General features: G+C 46.7%; 1 protein-coding gene across 3 annotated transcripts; it reads left to right on the plus strand.

Annotated features, from left to right (window-relative positions):
- Window positions 1–69: 69 nt before the first annotated feature.
- ADI1 (acireductone dioxygenase 1) lies at window positions 70–7951 on the plus strand. 3 transcript variants are annotated; one of them, XR_008576265.1, is made up of 5 exons: window positions 70–2459; window positions 2940–3059; window positions 4673–4852; window positions 5023–5343; window positions 6309–7951. XR_008576265.1 is itself a non-coding variant. In XM_054819261.1 (4 exons), exons 1-4 carry the CDS (start codon window positions 2223–2225, stop codon window positions 5053–5055), a joined length of 570 nt encoding a protein of 189 aa, XP_054675236.1. In that variant the 5' UTR covers window positions 70–2222; the 3' UTR covers window positions 5056–7951. The 3 variants fall into 3 exon arrangements, 2 of the variants coding, with proteins under 2 accessions (XP_054675236.1, XP_054675235.1); XM_054819261.1 differs by having other exon boundaries at window positions 5023–7951; XM_054819260.1 differs by lacking the exon at window positions 5023–5343 and having other exon boundaries at window positions 6573–7951.
- Window positions 7952–19773: the final 11822 nt, after the last annotated feature.

A 19773-nucleotide genomic window follows, 5' to 3' on the forward strand; every position in this document is an offset into this window, starting at 1 on the left:
TGCTTTGGCATTCTGGTACTAGCAATAACCGCTCTATAGATGGGCTTGTGACGCTCGCCTGTGCCTCACAGTATCATCAGTTACAGCATCTGTAGATTTCTTTGTAATGTTACTTACTTTGCAAGGGAGAACAAACTAGCTAAAAAGCCTGGTCACAAGAAAATTTGAACAATGAATTTTTACCGTTTCCCTCTCTCTAGCTGCCTAATGTCCAAGCTCTTTGTTTCTGGCTTCCTGTTGCCATTAATTTTTTATGCATACTGGTTCTCATTAGCATTGTTAGTTCCTCTTCAGTGTTGTCCCAAAGGTAATAATTGGCCATTTTATCTGAAATGGAACTAGAAGATGATCAGCTTCTCCAGTTCTTCCGGATGTCAAGTGTTTGACTTCATTTTTTCCAGTCAATGATGAGATTAATGGCATGGCTAATGTGCACTTGAATTAGAGAGTAATTACCAGTAATCAACAGAGTTTTATTTTCTATGCTTCTGTATAGGAAGTGCAAACAGGTTTGGTGTGTTATCTTTGTCAACTTCTTTGTAAGATACCTTCATACCATTGAATAGTAGGGCTTAAGCCTAGAAGTCACTGAATTGTTTTTGTATTTGTTAATGGCTATACAGAGTTGTAGAGCTGCTGAAGCTTGATTTCTTAATGCATTTCTTCATGCATTAGAATACCTTTACTGAGGCAAAGTATGAGCTCGTATGTATTTAGTTACATGAATTGTGATAGAATGAGAAAACTGGCTAGCTAGTAGTTAATAGATGAGTGAGGTTTTTTATTTTTCTGTCACCCAAACCTGCACAGTAAAGCTCACCTCAGGGGTAGGGTAGTGCACTGGTCAGATTTTCCCCTCCGCTTCTTTAGTATATATGCACACAATTATCCATCCATTTATTTTAGAAGTTTGGCTTGAAGGAAAACACCCCATTGTCCCCAATCGGATTCTGTAGTTGAGGCAGAACAGTGTGACAAACAATGCACTGAGGAGGTGGCATCTAATAATATGCCTATCCTACATCTCCAGTTAAACACGTAGATCCTATTTACTGTAGGCAAATCTGTATATTTTCTTCAAGCAGCAGCTTTGAGGGGAAAAAAAGCATAGATAATAGGTAAATCATAACTTCAGTGTAATACTGAATTTAAGCAACTTTGCTACCTGAATCTAATAGGTAGATTATGATAGGAAATCTTGTAGGAGTAAGAGTTTTAAGTTAATTTGATGTGTTTGTCATTCTTACTCTGGAAATTCAGGACAAAAGAAAGCTGAGAGGACAGTTAGAAGATTAAGGCTGATTAAAGGATGGAAAGCAAATAATACTTCTCAGCAGGACTTACAGGGGTTTGAGGACCCACAGAGGACGTTTGCTGCCTGAGTCGTCATTGTCAGGGAACTGACACTTCAGGAGGGTGTTGGCGTTGAGCAGACATGATGCTCAGTGGAGAGGGGCATTGAACTTCTGGCTGGGTTTGTATGTGCTTCCAAAAATGTGGGCAATACCAGTGTTAGACTGGCTTACCTGTAATGTTATGGGACTTGCAATTAAATTTTATCCAGAATCGATGACCAGTAGTGCTTATAAACTGAACACTGTACATTAAAGGGATCTGGTAACATTGCTAAGAATCTGAGAAATAGTGGTTAAGACATTTGGTAAGTATAAAACACTTCTTAGGAAGGAAAAACTTCCAAGGAGGGTTTGTTTTTCAGTTGTTTCTCCATCCTTACATTATGTGTAGCTGGCTGTTGGTTTATTTACTGTATAGAATCACAGAACTGGAGGCAGGAGGGGACCGCTGGAGTTGATCTTCTCCACCGCAGCTAGGCAGGTCACCTGGAGCAGGTCGCACAGGATGTGACCACAGGCAGTGAGTGTCTCCATGGATGAAGACAACACAAGCTTTCTGGGCAGCATGTTTTATCACCTTTTTTCCCCCCCCCCACCTAATTTATTTTTTATTTCTCCGTATTGTGGTGTTGCAATGCAGGTCTTTGAGGCTGAGACTTGTCGGTAAATTCAGCCAGATCATTACTGCCACGGCAAACTCGGTGTAAACACAACTGCTGTGAGGTTTGGTGTAAGGAGGGCTATAACCAGCTTGTAGCCAAGAGGGCCAGTGCGAAGCCCCTTCGCCAGCAGCTCTCATTACCTCTGCCGTTACCTACACGCTAAGCCGAAAGCTGTGTGTGCTGCACAGTACGCCCTGTTCGGCACATGGCGGGTTGCAAACCGTGCCCCTTTAAGCCTCTCCCCACAGGCCGCCTCTGCGGGGCTGATCCCCGGCCCCTCCCGCCCCGCCTGGCCCAGCGCTGCGGAGCGCCCGGCGGCGGCATGGTGGAGGCCTGGTACATGGACGAGTCCCAGGAGGACCAGCGGGCCCCCCACCGCCTGCGGCCCAACCGCGCCGTCGGCCTGGAGCAGCTGCGCCGCCTCGGCGTCATCTACCGCAAAGTAAGCGGCGGGGGTCGGGGGGCGGGCGGAGCCGCCACGGGCGGTCTGAGTCGCGGCAGGCCTCGCCGCTCGGCAGGGCCCGGCGCCGGCAGGGGCCGTGCGGGGCCTCGGGGGGCCTGGAGGCGGCGGCGGCTCGGGCCTGCCGCGACTTCCGGCGGGACGGGGAGAGCCTTGCGGGGCGTGAGCAGCGCCGGGGCGGTGCTGGCCCCAGGAGCCTGGCGGCTGGTGCCGGCCATGTCCGTGCCTGCCGGCGCTGCCGAGCGCGGAGAGGGGGAGGCAGCAGGGGGGCCCAGGCAGTGTCAGTGCGGGTAGATCTAGCGAGGCTGGCGCACCTAGTGCACCTGTGGCAGCTGACTGAGCGACCTGCCCCTCCACCCGCTCCCCTGACAGCTCAGGCTTTTCCTCCGTAGTGCCCTGAATTGCGTCTTAAGCAATTGTGCCTGAATACCTTTTTTTTTTCCCCCCATGCCTAATTTTTAGTTGGATGCTGATAACTATGAGACTGATCCATGTCTGAAAGAGATTCGGAGAGCAGAAAATTATTCTTGGATGGATATAGTAACCATACATAAAGACAAGCTTCCAAATTACGAGGAAAAGGTATGTGAGTCTTTTGCTTTAAATAAGGATCTACACGCAGAAGTCTACCGCTAGAGTGTGCAGCTGGCTTCTCAACACCTGCACACCCTGAGATGTGATTTCCATGTGTAAAATACATCCTGTACTGAAGTCCTTAACGTTAAAAAAGCAGTTTTGATATTATTTTAAAAATAGCAGAGGCCTTTTGCTTCTGTAGGTTGTCTTCAAAGGTTTTAAGGATAGTTTCCATTACTGTGTCACTTCAAATCTAAGATTCCTGCCAGCAGAGCCCTGCCGATGCTGACCTGTCCTCGGAGAGCCTCCCCGGGATGAAGGCAGGCGGTTGCCAGCTGGGCACGGGCTTTGAAGGCTGGAACATCCTAATGGCTGCTTGCAAAATATGTCTTTTCAAAGCAAATGTTAACCTCGTGGAATCAGAGGGGTGCGTTCCCCGTACGAGAAGGTTGGTTTTTTTTGGTTTTTTTTTTTTACCTTGGGAAGCTGGCACCTTGGCTGTTTCGTAACAGCTGAATGCAAATGGTGCCAGGCTCTCAGATTAGCCTCCTAGAAGGAATTTTCTCCTCCTGGCCTCCAGGTGCTGGTGTGCTGCTCTGACCTGAGGACAGCAGCCCAGTGGCACTTCCATATTTTCGTTAAATTTCCATTTACCAGTTTGTTTTAAGCCCATTGTGTTATATTGGTTTTAAACTGATGATAAGGTGAATCAGGCAGTAACTCCAGTTGCCTGGGTGGGCTCTGCCGGACACAGAGACAGGCTGTTATTGACAGGACATACGGACTTTTGCTCATCGTGCTGTGCTGCCTCAGCACTGGCTGAGGGACACCTGCGCTAGCATGGCTGAACAGTATCCAGGCCTGAGCAGGTGACAGTAGCTGGCATCACACTACTCTCTGTGTGCTAACCGGCTCAGTTCTCTGCTAATTGAACCTTTAAAGCATGTTTTGTTCTGTGCTGTGAAACGTACAAAGAATTCACCGTTCTGGAAAAAATGAGCACCTTGCTGCTGCTGCTCGGGAGGAGAGAGCCCGGAGCTGGGGCTTACTGTGTGGGGGCAGGCATGGCATGCTGTTTACATCAGATTGCTGTAGATGGGCCATGTTTGGCAATAACTGCATTTTCACATGGAGTTGTAGTAGCCTGTGGGGCTAATTCAACTCTACACCAGCGTAAAAGAGGGGAGATAATCCGTAGCTCTATTTTGTTTTTTTATTTATTTTATTTTTACATGTCAGGGAAAAAAAAGGGCACAAAATGATTAAACTGCACAACTGTGAGGACCAAATCCTGCAGTGGGAAGCTTTACGTGCCCCTCTCTCAAACAGGTGTAAGCATTACCATTATTCAGAGACTGGTTACGTGCAGCTATAGCTGCTGTTTCTCATCAGAGAAATTCCTGTCTTCCAAAGGAAATGTAGCAGCCTGCTTAGAAGTGTCCTGAGATAGGGTCTGGCTGGCTGTATTGGCCATTTTAACCACTTTGGTCTCATCTGTTAGTTAAATCACTGCGCAGTTACCCTTTGAAAGCCTTTGTCTGCTTTGCCACGTGTTTGTACCAGATTTCTTTGCAGTTTTTCTGTGCTCAGTAGTTTCAAGAGATACTTGCTCTTTCTAGATAAAAACATTTTATGAAGAACATTTACACCTAGATGATGAAATACGCTACATCTTGGATGGATCTGGCTATTTTGATGTTCGAGACAAGGATGACAAATGGATCCGGATTTCCATGGAAAAAGGAGACATGATAACCCTCCCTGCCGGCATTTATCACCGATTTACTCTGGATGAGAACGTATGTTGTTATAGATTACTAAAATTTTGATGACAAATCCATGTGAGTATATATCACATTAGTAGCTACATGCCCTGAGACTTGCAGTTCATTAGCAAAACATATTAAATATGAAGTAGGAATATGAAAAATACTAAATAATTCACAGCATCTGAACCTTTCATCTCCAGGTCACAAATCCAGCTTCCTCTCGTCAGCTCTAACTGCAAGTCATTGCCACATGATATCCATAGCACCTCTTCTGTGACAGCTGCGTGAGAGCCAAGCCCTGCAGCTGTCCCTCACGGAATTGCCCCCACCGTCGGTTGAGGTGGAGATGGATCCTTCCGTGTTGCCTTACTGTGTATCTTCGTGGTGATAGAGCATATCTGTGTCCAGCAGTGGCATTTTTCATGGGGGCTTAATTCACCTTCAGGGAAAGAAGGATTTAAGGGTCCAGAGCCACTACTTGCATCTAGTGTGTGCTAGACTGGATGCTGGCTTCACAGGAGGTGACCTGCTTTTGGAGGGTGTTTTTGGCAATGGGATTGTGAGACTGGCATGTGGAGTCCTGATCTGTGTGTCCATCCTCGTGGGCTTTTATAAATATGTTTGTAACCTCAGTGTTACCCCTGGAAAATGGGGAAATGTGTGCTGTGTCCTGTGTGGCAAAATCCCATCTCTGGCATAGTCTTGAGAATGGTATGATTTTGAATCAGCTGTCCAGATAGCAGTTACTGGATCTGTAAAAAAGGGATATGCTGCTTTGGTGAAAAACGTGACTTTTCATGTCTGCATTTTGAGATCCAGAGTGAATCAGCTACAATTGCTAGTTTAAGACTTTTTCTTTTCATAGACAAAATGTCAGGGGCTATGGGTTGAATCCACAAGAAGTCTTATCTTTGCCCACTTCAGGAACTTTAGTACAGAAGTGCCATCTTCAAAGTAAAATCTTTAGGTTATCCTAGACCCTTGCATTTTGCAGCTACGTTCTTAAGGTACCTAACTTTTTCTTGACATTGCTGAGCACCTGTGTGCAAGGTAAGCACTTGGCAGTGTTTACAAAATAGGCAGGGTCTAAACCTGTAGCATAGTTGACAGGAGAGGAGAGTTCCCCGTAACTCAGTGGTTGGAGCATTTCTGCAGGATGCAAAATCCCATTCTCTGCTGCCACAGCTGGACCTTTGCACTTGGTTTTCTTTTGGTTAGCTGGTGGCAGGGCCTGTTCCTTTTCAAATCTGGGGACGTTTAGTTTGCCATAGCATTATTTTTTGGCTAGTTTATGCACGTACAGCTTTTATGGCTCTCACTTTGATGCCTCTGGTATTCCTCAAAAGCACTTTGTAGCCATCTTGGGTATTCTGATTGCTCTTGTTTAACTAAGCAAGTAGGAATTAGATGCTGCATTGCTTGGTATTGTGGATCCAGTGCAAAATGATTTGCATAAGACAGGATTTTGTTGGTTTCTTTGAAACAGGGAGAAGTACTGTCTCTGCCTGACCTGGAGGCATGGGTTGTGACACAATATATCACTGCATAGGTGCAGAATCTCCCACTGCAGTAGCTGGGAGCAGGAACAACAGCGCAGTGGTACAATTTTCTGGAACATGTGAAGCTGTCAGTCCATTTTGAAATAGTTTCAAAAATTGCTACAGAAGTGCAAATAAAACCATGAACATCGGAATTAAGATCCAATGGAAAGGAGCTCTTAAATTACTTGTGACTTCTTATTCTTTGACAGAATTATGTGAAGGCCATGAGGCTATTCGTTGGAGAACCCGTCTGGACAGCATACAACAGGCCGGCTGATGATTTTCCTGCTCGGAAACAGTATGTGAAGTTTTTGGCTGAAGAAGCACAGTAATGATGTCTAAGACCTGACAGGTGGAACAGCCCAGAGCCCTGTCAGAATAAATGTGACTGGCGGCTTTTCACTGATTGTGTATATTTACATATAGGCTTAGAATCACAGAATCATAGAAGAATTTACGTTGAAAGGTCATTTGGAGGTCACCTACTCAAACCCCCTGTGAAGTACCAGGCCAACTTTGAAGCTAGACAGTTACTCGAGACCTTGAGGTTTGGAAGCCTCCAGTGGTAAAGGTTGCACAGCCTGTCTGGGTGCCCATTCCAGCACTTAGCTGCTCTCATGGCCAAGCATTTGTTCTTCATGGCCAAATCCCTGGTCGCAGCTTGCAGTTGTTGTCTCTTGCCCTTTCAGTGAATGCCTGAGAAGAGTCTGGCTCTGTCTTCTCCACAGTCCCTTCTGTAGTAGAAACTGCAGTTCGGTCTCCTTTCAGCCTTCTCTTCTCCAGGATAGACAAACTGGTGTCCTTATCTGGGCTCTCTGCACCCCAAGTTGTTAAGGAAGATGTTCAACATGACTACTAAGGAATGTCACTTGTGACCACTTGACAGTTAGCCTTGAACCACTGACTGTTTTGAGCCGATGGTCCACAAGGTTTTCCACCCGCGTTGTAGTTCACCTCCTCAGTCCGAATACGAGGCTAGTGTGGGGGACACTGTTGAAAGCCTTGCTGTGCTGAGGGTGAATGACATCTGCTGGGTGTTCCCCATCACCTGGTGTTTCATGTGCCTGGAATGGCTTCTATGATAGCTTATTCCATAATTTTCCTGGGGACTGAAGTGAGGCTGGCCAGCCTGTAGTTCCCCAGATTCTCTTTCTTGCCTTTTTGAAGGTGGCTGTATTGTTTGCCTTTTTCTGGTCAAAAAGATTTCCTTGATCACTGTGACCTTTCAAAGATGCCAGCAGCCTTACAGTGACTTTAGCCACTTGCCTTTACAGTTGCTCAGGAATCCATTTTCTAACCCTTTTTTCCTTGATATTTCTGGCAGGTAGAATTGGGAGAGGTGGGCTACATTAATATTCATTCTGCTCTGAATCCATGCTAATGAACTACGTAGGATTCTGTTTTTAATTAAAGAAAATAAACCTTGCTTCATTCTTGTCTAAAAATGTTCATAAGATAAATTTGCATAATCGGCATTTTAGTATGCATCTTCCCTAGTTCTGCCCTCGTACATAAAGCTCTGGTTTTCTTTCACTAAAATGTAGCAATTTGCTCTTGTGAGTTATTAATAAAATTACTTTGACTTGGGTGTGGGCTTTTTTTTTCTTGTGCTGACATTAAGGACATGTTGAACAATAGTGTTACTGTAATTGTTAATCAGCTTTTATTCCTTGTGCTGCAATGACTTTGTAACACAGGAAAAATCGTTAACTGTGTGCCTCGGTTTCTTTAGCCGTGAGATGCAGAAGAGTAGACTTAGACACGCTGGTCCAGTTTCAGTAAACGCCTTGCGGTTACGCAGGACAAGCAGCTCCCCAGCAATGGGCACTGAAGCATTTTGGTATGAATTTGCTCTTTACAATGACAAAGGTGTCAGCAGGGCCGATGTACTGTGTGCTCCATGGATGATGAGAGCGTGGGCTCTATGCTGGCTGCAGCCTGTGTGCTGATTGCAGCCAGATACAATACAAGCTCCTGCCTTGCAGTTTCCCGAATAAACATGACTCTAGAAAGAAGTTAAAACTGGGCTTACACAAACTTTCCTAATATAGCAGATGGTGGATGATCGAACTTTCGCACCGTCCTTCCCTGTGGGTGGGCGCATGTCCCTTCTTCAGCAGGCAACAATGTTTTCCTCGCATTGTGGCAGCATTACTTCTAACCATTTCGAGATGCTTTAGTTCTTTAAGTGTTTCCGAAAACAAAGTTACAATTTTGAACTGAAGTTGTACTAGCCTTTATCTTAAAAGTTGGAAGGGGTGAATAAAAAAGGCGCATGTTTCCTGCCTTAGGGTCTTGGGCTGCAAGCGAGCTGAGATGCAGGGACACAGCTGACCCTTCGTTCTGCCAGCGGGGGCTCGATTTGTGGGAGGGGGTGCAGGCACAACCCACACTCACAAAATGCAAGCCCAGCTGGCGCTCCATTCAGCCTGTACTGGCTTTTGTGCAGTGGCTGAAAAATCACTGCTGCTAGCAAATACGAAGTTTAACTATGTCCAGACACGCCTCGGGCAGGCTCGCACAGACGCTGTGCTGTGTCATGTGCCTCATCGGTTCAGGGATTTGTGCGCCACTTGCCTGGAAGGGGCACTTGAGTGTCCTCTTGCACAGCACACTGGGGCATCCTGGTCCCGGAATAAACTTTGGGGATTTTTCAAGGTACAGCTACCGGAATAAATGACAGTTACTGCCTGCGGCAAGTTTTATTCCTTTGACTTATGTGCCACAGAAAATTGTGTTTCCGAATGTAAAGTAAAATGACTGCTTTCTCCTGGTGCTGGCATCAGTCCCTGGTATCCAATCTAATTCATCCTCTTTCTGCTTTTGTTTTCTTTTTTTTTTTTTTTTTTAAGCAGAAGTCACCATGAAACTGTGCATTTCTCCTATGGGCCTTTCTGTTTTTCTCTCGCTCTCTCTCTCTGCAGAAGAAGTGGATGCAGCAGCGTGGGCTCTCAGGAACCCCCGTTCACAGCACAGCCATCCCGTAGCAGACTGGGGGAGCAGCTGGGGAGAGAGAGCAGGTAACGCACTCTCCTCGGGAGAGATTTACAGTTTGGAGACAGTGATGAGGGACGGACAGTAAAGCAGCTGCCCGCAGCGATCGCTTTCAACAGCTCACTGATGTAGGATGTGACCTGGGAAGCAGGACTGAACCACCTTGTTTTGTTGCCTCTCTGGAGGAATATATACACCTGGTACAGCTCCCATCTCCTGGCTGTCAAGAATAACACACGATCGCCTTGCTGAAGATCGTTCATCATTTTCATAGCACAATGCATTCTGCCACTGAGAGGTGGTGGGGGCTGTGGGGGTCTTACTGTCAGCGCTTTTGAGTCCATGCCCTTTAGGTGTCTTTGAAAGGGTGAAAGCTTTGCTCCCCAAAAGTAGTTTAGTTTTTTTTGGGGGGGGTTGTTGGTTTTTTGGGGTTTTTTTGTCAGGTAGGAAAAAAGCAATTTGGGGCTGTTATAAAGATTCTACACCTGTGAAGAGATTGCATGGGAGATTACACAGGGAGGAAACAGCTGGGCAGAAAAAAACATTAATATTAATAGAAAACACTCCAGAGAGTGAAGAGGAGGGAGGGAGGACATACCATTCCTTCAGATGAAAAACGCAGTTTATTTTCATGGTGATTTTTTGTGTTTGGGGGTGGGGTGGGGGGGTGTTTCTCCCTCACATACCATGTATCTAAAAGTGCAAAGTGAGATTGATTTTTGGTCCAAAAACATGAGTCTGTTTTACTGCAGCTAGTGGAAAATCTTGGTGCATTGATGTAGTATGAAAATTTATGTAAGTGGTTCCAGTAACATCATGTTGGCAGCATTAACTCAGGCAAGGGGAATATTTCAAGTCCTGCAGGATTAAAGTTTAAAAAAGAGGTAGGAGAAATGGTACTGAATTGAGGGCTTGGAAAATAGTTTTTTTGGTACCTATGTATTATTTTCCACTTTAATCCAAACTTTTCCCATGTGGTGCATACCTGTTTCTTCACAGCCAGCTTAAGAGAGCAGTGGCCTTGTTTTCTGCAAGACTCCGAGCAAACTGTGCATGGTCAGTGGGCTTTCTAATAAATTAGGTGGGCAACCAGATGGCTGCAAAATCTGTGATGCTGCCTTCCCTTGTTATGTGTCCTTTGGCTGGATATCTTAATGCAAAGACATTTCACAGCCAGTTAGTAGTTAACTAATAACATCCGCACCAGGCACTTTGGGGTGCCTACAAATCAAGGGAAGTGCGGATGGTGAGGGGGGGTCTCGCCCTGGGCTGCGGAGAGCAGGGGCTGTGCTGCTTCCCAGTGGCTGCAGGAGCTGGTAGCTGTCCGTCCTGGTTGCTGAACTTGACAAGTACAAAATCTTCATGTGCTCAGAGCATCAGGTCCTACTGGCAGAACAGGTACTGTCCTGCCTGGTTTCTGACTCCAGGATTTAGCCTGAACTAGGAACGTACGAGAAGGGGGAGTTTCCTGACAAAGGCAATCGTTCCCCAGCAGCCAGCAGACGCCACTGCACATAAAGACTGTGGTGGCAGCTGAGCACTGCTTTGAAGAATACCCCTAGTAGCCAAACAGTGGATTTAGATACTTGGCCAGGCAGAGGCTGTGGGCCTGACCTGTGCTATGCTCAAAAATGACATCATCTTTTTGGGAGTCTTCCCTGTGAAAATGATAGAAATTCTCAGGTTCCCTTCCCTCTCCCTGAAATAGGGTCAACGCCAGCTGTCTTCTATTTCCCGAAGCCAAATAAATATATCAGCTCACTGGGGGATGAATTAGTGTTACAATTTAAATATTCCTGGCTGAAAGGTCCAGAATTGATCTGATTTGCTGCACTTTTTGTGACTTTACAGCTTGATTCCCAGAACATTTTGTATGTTTGCAAAAAGGTACTCCGCTATACTTGCAATTTGAAAAAAACTATTTTTTCTGCAACTGAGTCACTACCTTTCATTTTTTATTAACTGTATAAATATTCAGATAAGACAAGAAGCAACGTTTCAAAACCCCAAATGCTTGGGGAAAGATTCAGTATTTAAAAGGCTGTGGATCTCTTCCAATGCTGGTTTCCCTTACTGCAGTTCTCGCTGGGATACCTGCACTAATTTTGAAAAGTGCCCCTGTGTTTTGTTGCCTTCTATGATGCTTCTCAGGGTACCGATTAATAACTGTTGTGCCTGTGAACGAGCCGCATGGGCCGATAGAAAACTGGGCTGGGTGTGCTCCGTGCCCCTGTGATGCTCCGGGGTTGCCGGTGTTGGCAGACACGTCCCTCAGCAGCCAGGCTGAGCTCTGGGCTCTGGTTTCCCCTGTGCTCACAGGCATTTGAGATGGAGAATTTGATTTGGGTCCACCCTCAGGTTTTTTGTTTGTTTGTTTGTTTGTTTTTTCCCCCCAAATGATTCAGGCAAGTTAAAGCTGACCCAGTGTTGGTGGGAAAGAGGGAAGCTGTTCTCGGTGATGCTCCAGCAAGGGGACACAAAGCGGTGGCTGGGTTAGGCACAGGCTGCTACTGCAGCGCCGGGCTGGGGCTCAGTCCTGCTGCCTGCCACTGCAGCATGTGCCAGCGTCTGAAGTACTTGCTCATGCCCTGTGCTGCAAATAGTGGATTATTTTATAAACAGCTCTGGTAATTCTATTCTGCAGCTTTTTACTTCAGTAGTTTCAGCTTAGCACTGACAGTTTTGACAGTTTTTCAAAGCCAGAGAGGAACCTTCTCCCTCCTTCCTTCCCTGTGTCAAGCAGGTAACATCCCATTTTTTCCCCCTCTTTGTGGGTAAATTACAAGCCATTATTGCTGGCTTTCAGTGGATTCATTTTAATTACTCTCCTTTATAATAAACATCTGCAAATGGCTGCCCAGAGCTAGGACAGGATCGGATGTTGATCCAGAACAACTTGGATAAGGCGGCACCTGTGTCCTCCTCCCCACCCCAGCTTTCTGTTCCTCCCTACCACCAAGGTTAGATTGTGTCACACACCCCTTGAAGATGAGAATCTCTAAATCTGTAATTCCTAAGCTGACTAGGAGAACTAAGGAGGAAGGCAGCTTTCCACTATTGTTGCCTGAAAGTTAGTGCTGGAACTAGTTTGCATTCAGTGCTACTGAGCTACTGTTCATATGCTAAAAACTCTGTGCAAGTTCCTGCAATGTTACGTACCTGACTGCTAAAATACATTTTTCCCGGATGTTTTATTAAGTGGCTAGAAAGCAGGGTGGAAGGGGTGTACAGCATCTTCCTTTGAGCTTGCATTATAGGTATGAGCTGACAGATAAAATCCACCTAACAAATCCACCACAAACAGAGATGTTCTAACATCTTTGGTTTCCCCAGCCTTGGCTCAGGACACCAGCAATCGGGGTTGCTACCGGAGCAGCCTCAGGGAGGTTGACTCTGGCTGCTGTGGTTCTACCTATCTGGCATAAATTTAAATCTGTATTTGATGCTTTAGTCCTGTTTTCACACATTTCTTGATTACAAATTGAAGCGGAGAGGGAATATATGCTTCTCACTACAGCTGAATATGACTGGACATGGGAGTACCATGTATCTTGCAATCTTCCGTTGGATGACTACAAGGCGTGCAGTTGATTAAGTGCATCAGCTGCTACACAAATAAGAGCGACGTGACTTAGCTATGCACGCAGACTATACCCCGCTTATTCGCTTCCCCAGTTTGATTTGCAAGACACCCACAGCAAAGGCTTCAGAAAAGGATCGTCTGTCTACCACTTCTCAGGCCACCGCAGCACAGACAAGCCAGCAGCCTACCCAGGCGGGTGGTTGTTCCCAGCACACCCTTCTGTTGAAAGCCTCAGGATGAAGATGGATCTGAAGAGGGTTGTTTGCTGGCTCGGTGAGTTTTTCTGGTGGGTCAGTGAGCTCATCCAGCTTGCGCACGGCTGCATGAGTGCTCTTGCTGACATGAAGGATGGGGTAGGTGAAGGAATGATCATCCTTTCCAGTACGCCGGCTGAAGCCTGCTGTGGAGTCTCAGGAAAGTCTGCACATGCCTTTTGGGGGACATTTAATGGGTCCAGTCCAAAACTGCGGCCCCAGGAAAATAGAAATGACCAGCTGGTTAGGGGATGCCATTATCACCTGAACTGCAGTTAGGTACTAGAAATGGCAGAGAGATGCTTAAGTCCTTTTGAGGATCAGGGTCTCTGTGCATAATGTGATTATCTGAATGTCTGAAGTACAGCTTCTTTGCTCCTCTTTTAATAAAAGAGGAAATTTAAATGCAAAACTTCTGTTAAGGCACATTAAGCTTTAAGACTTGAATACAACAATCAGCTCATCCAGGCTATACTTTCCACAGCTTTTCTCACTTAGCCAGATGACACATGCATGCTGTGTTTTAGAGCTGAGCTCTGCCCTCATTTACACCAGGAACCCTCATTAAATTCAGCTGAATTCATTGAATTTAACAGGATTGCCTGGTGTAATTAATGTTTTAAGGACAAATTTTGTCCTAAGCTTTAATGCTTTAACACCATATACAGCATTCAGATGTGTAACTGGCCGCATATAGGAAATTCAAACACTCCACTTGTATATATCTTACATCCAAACCATCAAGTGACATTGACACTCTTTCTTGCATTTTATAAACAGTTAACAATTTGCATACATCCAGCAGTGATAATATGCCTTTGCATTTAAATTTTAATTATTCTGCAAGTCTACCAGGATGTCACTTGTTTAATGGCTCACTGAGCTTAGAGGTCACCCAGTCCAAGTCTCTCCTCTACCGGCGTTTTTATCCAACTCAAAGCTTCTACTAGTAAGAACGCAGCAAACATAGTGAAGTGAGACCTGTGTAGTAATACATATGAATTAGAATTTAGAGAAACTTGGAGAACAGGGGATTATGTTTTCAGAGTGTTTCTTTTTTAATGGTTGACTCTGACTGGGATCATAAATTTTTATTCTCTGCTGATCAGAATGCAGGCTGTTGTTTACACGTGCAGTGAATATACGGCATTACTGATCAAAAAAGGAAGCATTTTACTCCTCAGTTGTAAAGAGGCAAGTGGCTTCAGCATGCTGGATGGTGATGGATCATGCTACTTGCACTTAGAAATGGACCCGGAGCGTGGTGAACAGACCGGGCAAACAGAGCGTGGCGCGTCAGCCAGGGCGTGGCGCGGCAGTTTGCGCGGCAGTTTGCACGGCAGTTCGCGCAGCAGTTCGCGCAGGCAGGGCACGTGAGTAGGGCGTAGTCAGTCTACCTGCTTGAGGGGAGTCCACTGGTGGTCATCACTCTCTCACAGAAGGAGTTCAGCCATGGCACCCACCAGGCAGAAAGCCCTAAGCTCTGTGCTCGCCAGAAGGCACGTGGCAACACAGACGGAGCTGCCGCAGAAGCATGCAGCCGCCCGGCTCTCAGGCTGCTGGGAGTGTCTGAGCTTGGCACTGGCAGGGGAAGGCACTAGTGAGATTGGCTGCCTGAGGTGTGACCAGGTGGACGATCTGCTCAGTCTGGTGGCAGAATTATGTGAAGAAGTGGAGAGGTTAAGGAGCATCAGAGAGGCTGACAGAGAGATAGACTGGTGGAGCCAAGCTCTACCCTCCCTGAGGCAGAAACAGGGACAGCTAACAGATCAAAGCTAAAGTGAAGGGGACCCTGGATCCTCCCCTTGCCAGGCAGAAGGCAGCAGCCTCAAAGAGGGGAGTGAATGGAAACAAGTCCACGCTCAGCATGGCAGGCGAACCTTCTCCTCCTCACCCACCTCGCCTTCCCACGTACCCCTGTGCAACAGGTACGAGGCTCTGGCTGTGGAAGGCCACTCGAGCAAGGATATGGATGACAGTCAAGCTACACCAGAGGTAGCACCTAAGCCCAAAAGGCCCATGCCTCGGGTCATGACCACCCCCACAAAGAAGAAAAGGAGGGTTATAGTTGTAGGGGACTCCCTTCTGAAGGGTACAGAGGGCCCAATATGCAAGGCAGACTCTCCTCTCAGAGAAGTCTGCTTCCTCCCCAGGGCCCACGTCAAGGACATCACTAGGAAACTCCCCAGCCTGGTACAGCCCTCTGACTATTACCCACTGCTTCTCCTACATGTGGGTGGGGATGAAGCAGAGACATGCACCATGAAAGCAATCAAAAGGGACTTTAGGCTCTTAGGACAGTCACTGAAGGATTCGGGGGCACAGGTAATATTCTCCTCCCTCCTTCCAGTTAAGGGCAGCAATGTTGGGTGGAACAGGTGGACGCAGTCCATAAATGCATGGCTCCGTGGCTGGTGTCAATGCCACAACTTTGGGTTCTTTGACAATGGGGCGGCCTACATGGCACCAGACCTGATGAACCCTGATGGGATTCATCTCTCTCAAAGGGGGAAGAGGATCTTTGCCCAGGAACTAGCGGGGCTCATGGATAGAGCTTTAAACTAGGCTCAAAGGGGGAGGGGGATAACATCAGGCTTGCCAGCGACATGTTGTGGGATGATGTGCCCAGGTTGGAGGGACGGTGAGCTGACGAGGGCCCTCAGCCTACTGTTCAGAGACGTGCTGGATGCATTACAGCACACTCGAAGCCTAGAGGAGATGAGCCAGGGGCTCTGGATGCAACAGGAACCAATGGGGTAACACTAGGAAGATACATCAAAAGAATCCCAGCCACCCCAGCCAATAAGTCAGCCTCATCGGGGGCACAACTGAAATGCCTCTACGCGAATGCACGGAGCATGGGGAATAAACAAGAGGAGCTGGAGACGTGTGTGCACCTGCAAGGCTATGACATTATTGGCATTACAGAGACGTGGTGGGATAGCTCCTATGACTGGAGTGTTGGGACGGAAGGGTACAGGCTCTTTAGGAAGGACAGGCAGGGCAGGCAAGGAGGGGGCGTTGCCCTCTACATCAGTGACCAGCTGGAGTACATGGAGCTCCACCTGGGGATGGATGAGGAGCTGACTGAGAGCCTATGGGTCAGGATTAAAGGGAGCACTGGGGCAGGGGACATCACAGCGGGGGTCTGCTACAGGCCACCTGACCAGGGGGACTGAGCAGATGAAGCCCTCTATAGGAAGATAGGAGCAGCCTCACACTCACAAGCCCTGGTCCTTATGGGGGACTTCAGCCACCCCAACATCTGTTAGAGAGACAATGCGGCTGAGTGCAAGCAATCCAGGAAGTTCCTGGAATGTGTTGATGACAACTTTGTCTTCCAAGTGACAGAGGAGCTCATGAGGAAAGGTGCCATGCTGGACCTTATTCTCACCAATAAGGAGGGCCTGGTAGGGGATGTCAAGCTCAAGGGCAGCCTTGGCTGCAGTGACCACAAAATGGTGGAGTTCAAGATCCTCAGGGCAGCGAGGAGGGCGCGCAGCAAGCTCACTACCCTGGACTTCAGCAGAGCAGACTTTGGCCTCTTCAGGGATCTGCTTGCTAGAATACCATGGGACAAAGCCCTGGAAGGAAGAGGGGCCCAAGGCAGCTGGCTAATATTCAAGGGTCACCTCCTCCAAGCTCAGGAGCGATGCATCCCAACAAAGAGCAAGTCAAGCAAAAACACCAAGAGGCCCCCGTGGATGAACAAGGAGCTCCTGGGCAAAGTCAAACACAGAAAGGAAGCCTACAGAGGGTGGAAGCAAGGACAGGTAGCCTGGGAAGAATACAGAGAAACTGTCCGAGCAGCCAGGGAGCAGGTTAGGAAAGCCCAAGCCCTGATAGAAATTAGTCTGGCCAGGGATGTTAAGGACAAGAAGAAAAGCTTCTACAGGGATGTTAGTGATAAAAGGAGGATGAGGGAAAATGTGGGTCCCCTCCGGAATGAAACGGGTGACCTGGTTACCCAGGATGTGGAGAAGGCTGAGGGACTCAATGACTTCTTTGCCTCAGTCTTCACTGAAAAATGCTTGAGCCACACTGCCCAGGGCACAGAAGGCAGGGACTGGGAGAATGCAGAACTGCCCACTGCAGGAGAAGATCAGGTTGGAGAATATCTAAGGAACCTGAAGGTGCACAAGGCCATGGGACCTGATGAGATGCATCTGCGGGTCTTGAGGGAACTGCCGGATGAAGTGGCCAGGCCACTCGCCATCATATTTGAGAAGTCCTGGCAGTCCGGTGAAGTTCCCACCAACTGGAAAAGGGGAAACAGAACCCCCATTTTTAAGAAGGGTAAAAAGGAAGACCCAGGGAGCTACAGGCCGGTCAGTCTCACCTCCATGCCTGGCAAGATTATGGAGCAGACTCTCCTGGAGACTATGCTCAGGCACATGGAAAATAAGGAGATAATTGGTGACAGCCAACACGGCTTCACTAAGGGCAAATTGTGCCTGACAAATTTGGTGGCCTTCTATGATGGGGTTGCAGCGTTGCTGGATAAGGGAAGAGTGACAGATGTCATCTACCTGGACTTGTGCAAAGCATTTGATACTGTCCCACATGACATCCTTGTCTCTAAATTGGAGAGACATGGATTAGATGGATGGACCACTCAGTGGATAAGGAATTGGCTGGATGGTCACACTCAAAGAGTTGTGTCAATGGCTCAATGGCCAAGTGGAGAACAGTGACGAGTGGCGTTCTATGATTCTATAAAAGACAAATCAAGCTTCCTGAAAGTGTAGATGATAGTGCAACAATATAACATGACACCTGACCTTCAGCTAAATGCATGGGAATCTTTGTTATAACATTAATTTACATATCATTGTAAAATTTAACTAGAATCCTAGAATCACAGAACGGTTTGGGTTGGAAGGGACCTCAAATATCATCTAGTTCCAACCCCCCTGCCATGGGCAGGGACACCCTCCACTAGACCAGGTTGCCCAAAGCCTCATCCAACCTGGCCTTGAACAATTCCAGGGAGGGGGCATCCACAACCTCTCTGGGCAACCTCCTCCAGTGCCTCACCACCCTCATAGTGAAGAATTTCTTCACAATATCCAATCTAAATCTACCCTCATTTAGTTTAAACCCATTGCCCCTTGTCCTATCACTACATGCCCTGGTAAATTGTTCAGTGCTCTCAAAGTCTTTGAGAACAACAGTGGTTACATACCAGGATTTCTATCTCCTAAGAAACCCCATGCACAAGAAAAGTGACCTGTGCCGGAGAAAACATACTACTAAAATGACTTACAGTGAGTACAGTGAGTATCATACAAGATCAGATTAATAGTTGTGACAAACTGAAAACTACACTGATTTCAATTCAAGTTATGACAACGTAAACTGAGAATTTGTCCAATTACTGTTAAATCCCATCTAAAATCATAGCAATATTTAAAGCAAATGTAAAGCCTCATAAAGAGTAACTACTTTTATTTCACTCTGTTTTAATATTCACTAAAGATACGTAAATGGTGCTTAAATCCAACTGAAGCAGGTGGTGCTGAATCTTTGATTTTTTAGTTCAGTAGTGGTACCTTAGGACAAGTTGCTGCACAAGTTTAATTCAGACACAGCTGCGGAACCTAGAAATACCAAATGATTTAATTTTTTCAGTTCATTGGTACATACCTAGCCTTTGTTTCAGTGCACAAGTATGACCCATAAAACCATACATATCCTGTAAAAATGGAACAAATTCTGTCTTTGTATGAGAAAAGCTGGAGGCTTACGTCTTTAGAGGTGACTAGTGAGTTTTAGTCATAATTTTTTTTTGCATGTCCAGCTTGCAGCAGTTTTCAAACCACGTGATTTTTGAGGACAATTCTTTGGTCCCTGTACAGTATCTCCAGCTGGACAAGCATAAGAGTTATTAATCACTTAAAACTACAGGTGGAGGTATTTAAAGACAGTGAGAATTAACTGATGGATGTGGTATAAAAGATGTAACAAATACAGTTACAGAATTGTCCCATGGCAGTGATTTATGACAAGAAGCTACTCCAATTGCTAAACATTAAATCTCAAAACAACAAAACTCCCACAATAAACAGGTGTGTATGTTCTATTTGTGTACAAGGAATGGGAGTATCTGTATAGAATCTTTTCAGTACAGATGAAGGGAGGAACGTGGGCAGAGAAGTAAAACAGACTGATACCACAGTGGTACTGTGATTCCAAAAATCTCTGTTCCAAGGGATGCCAAAATCACTGTCGCATCAATGATACCTGCCCTGTGTCCTGCTCTGCATCACCCCCTTTGCTTCCACTCTGGCCTAACCCTCAGATACCTCTGCCTCAGTCTCTCCATCCTTTTGTCTGGGAAATATTTTCTTCTGCATGGTGTTTTCACGTGATAACGGGGAGGAACTGAGCTGAAATGGGTTGTGTTTCCATTCTGCCTAACTAGCCGTGCTCCTTTCTCTACCCAGCAGAACACCAGCATGGAGCAGCTATGCCTGTCTACACTGAGAGGGATCCACAGGCTCTAGGGTAGGCACGAGGAAGACAACTGTAGTATAACAAGAGTTGAAATACACACACACAAGTTAAGGGAGTCCTAAA

Source organism: Grus americana, chromosome 3 (genome assembly GCF_028858705.1).
Source record: "Grus americana isolate bGruAme1 chromosome 3, bGruAme1.mat, whole genome shotgun sequence".
NCBI lineage: Eukaryota > Metazoa > Chordata > Aves > Gruiformes > Gruidae > Grus > Grus americana.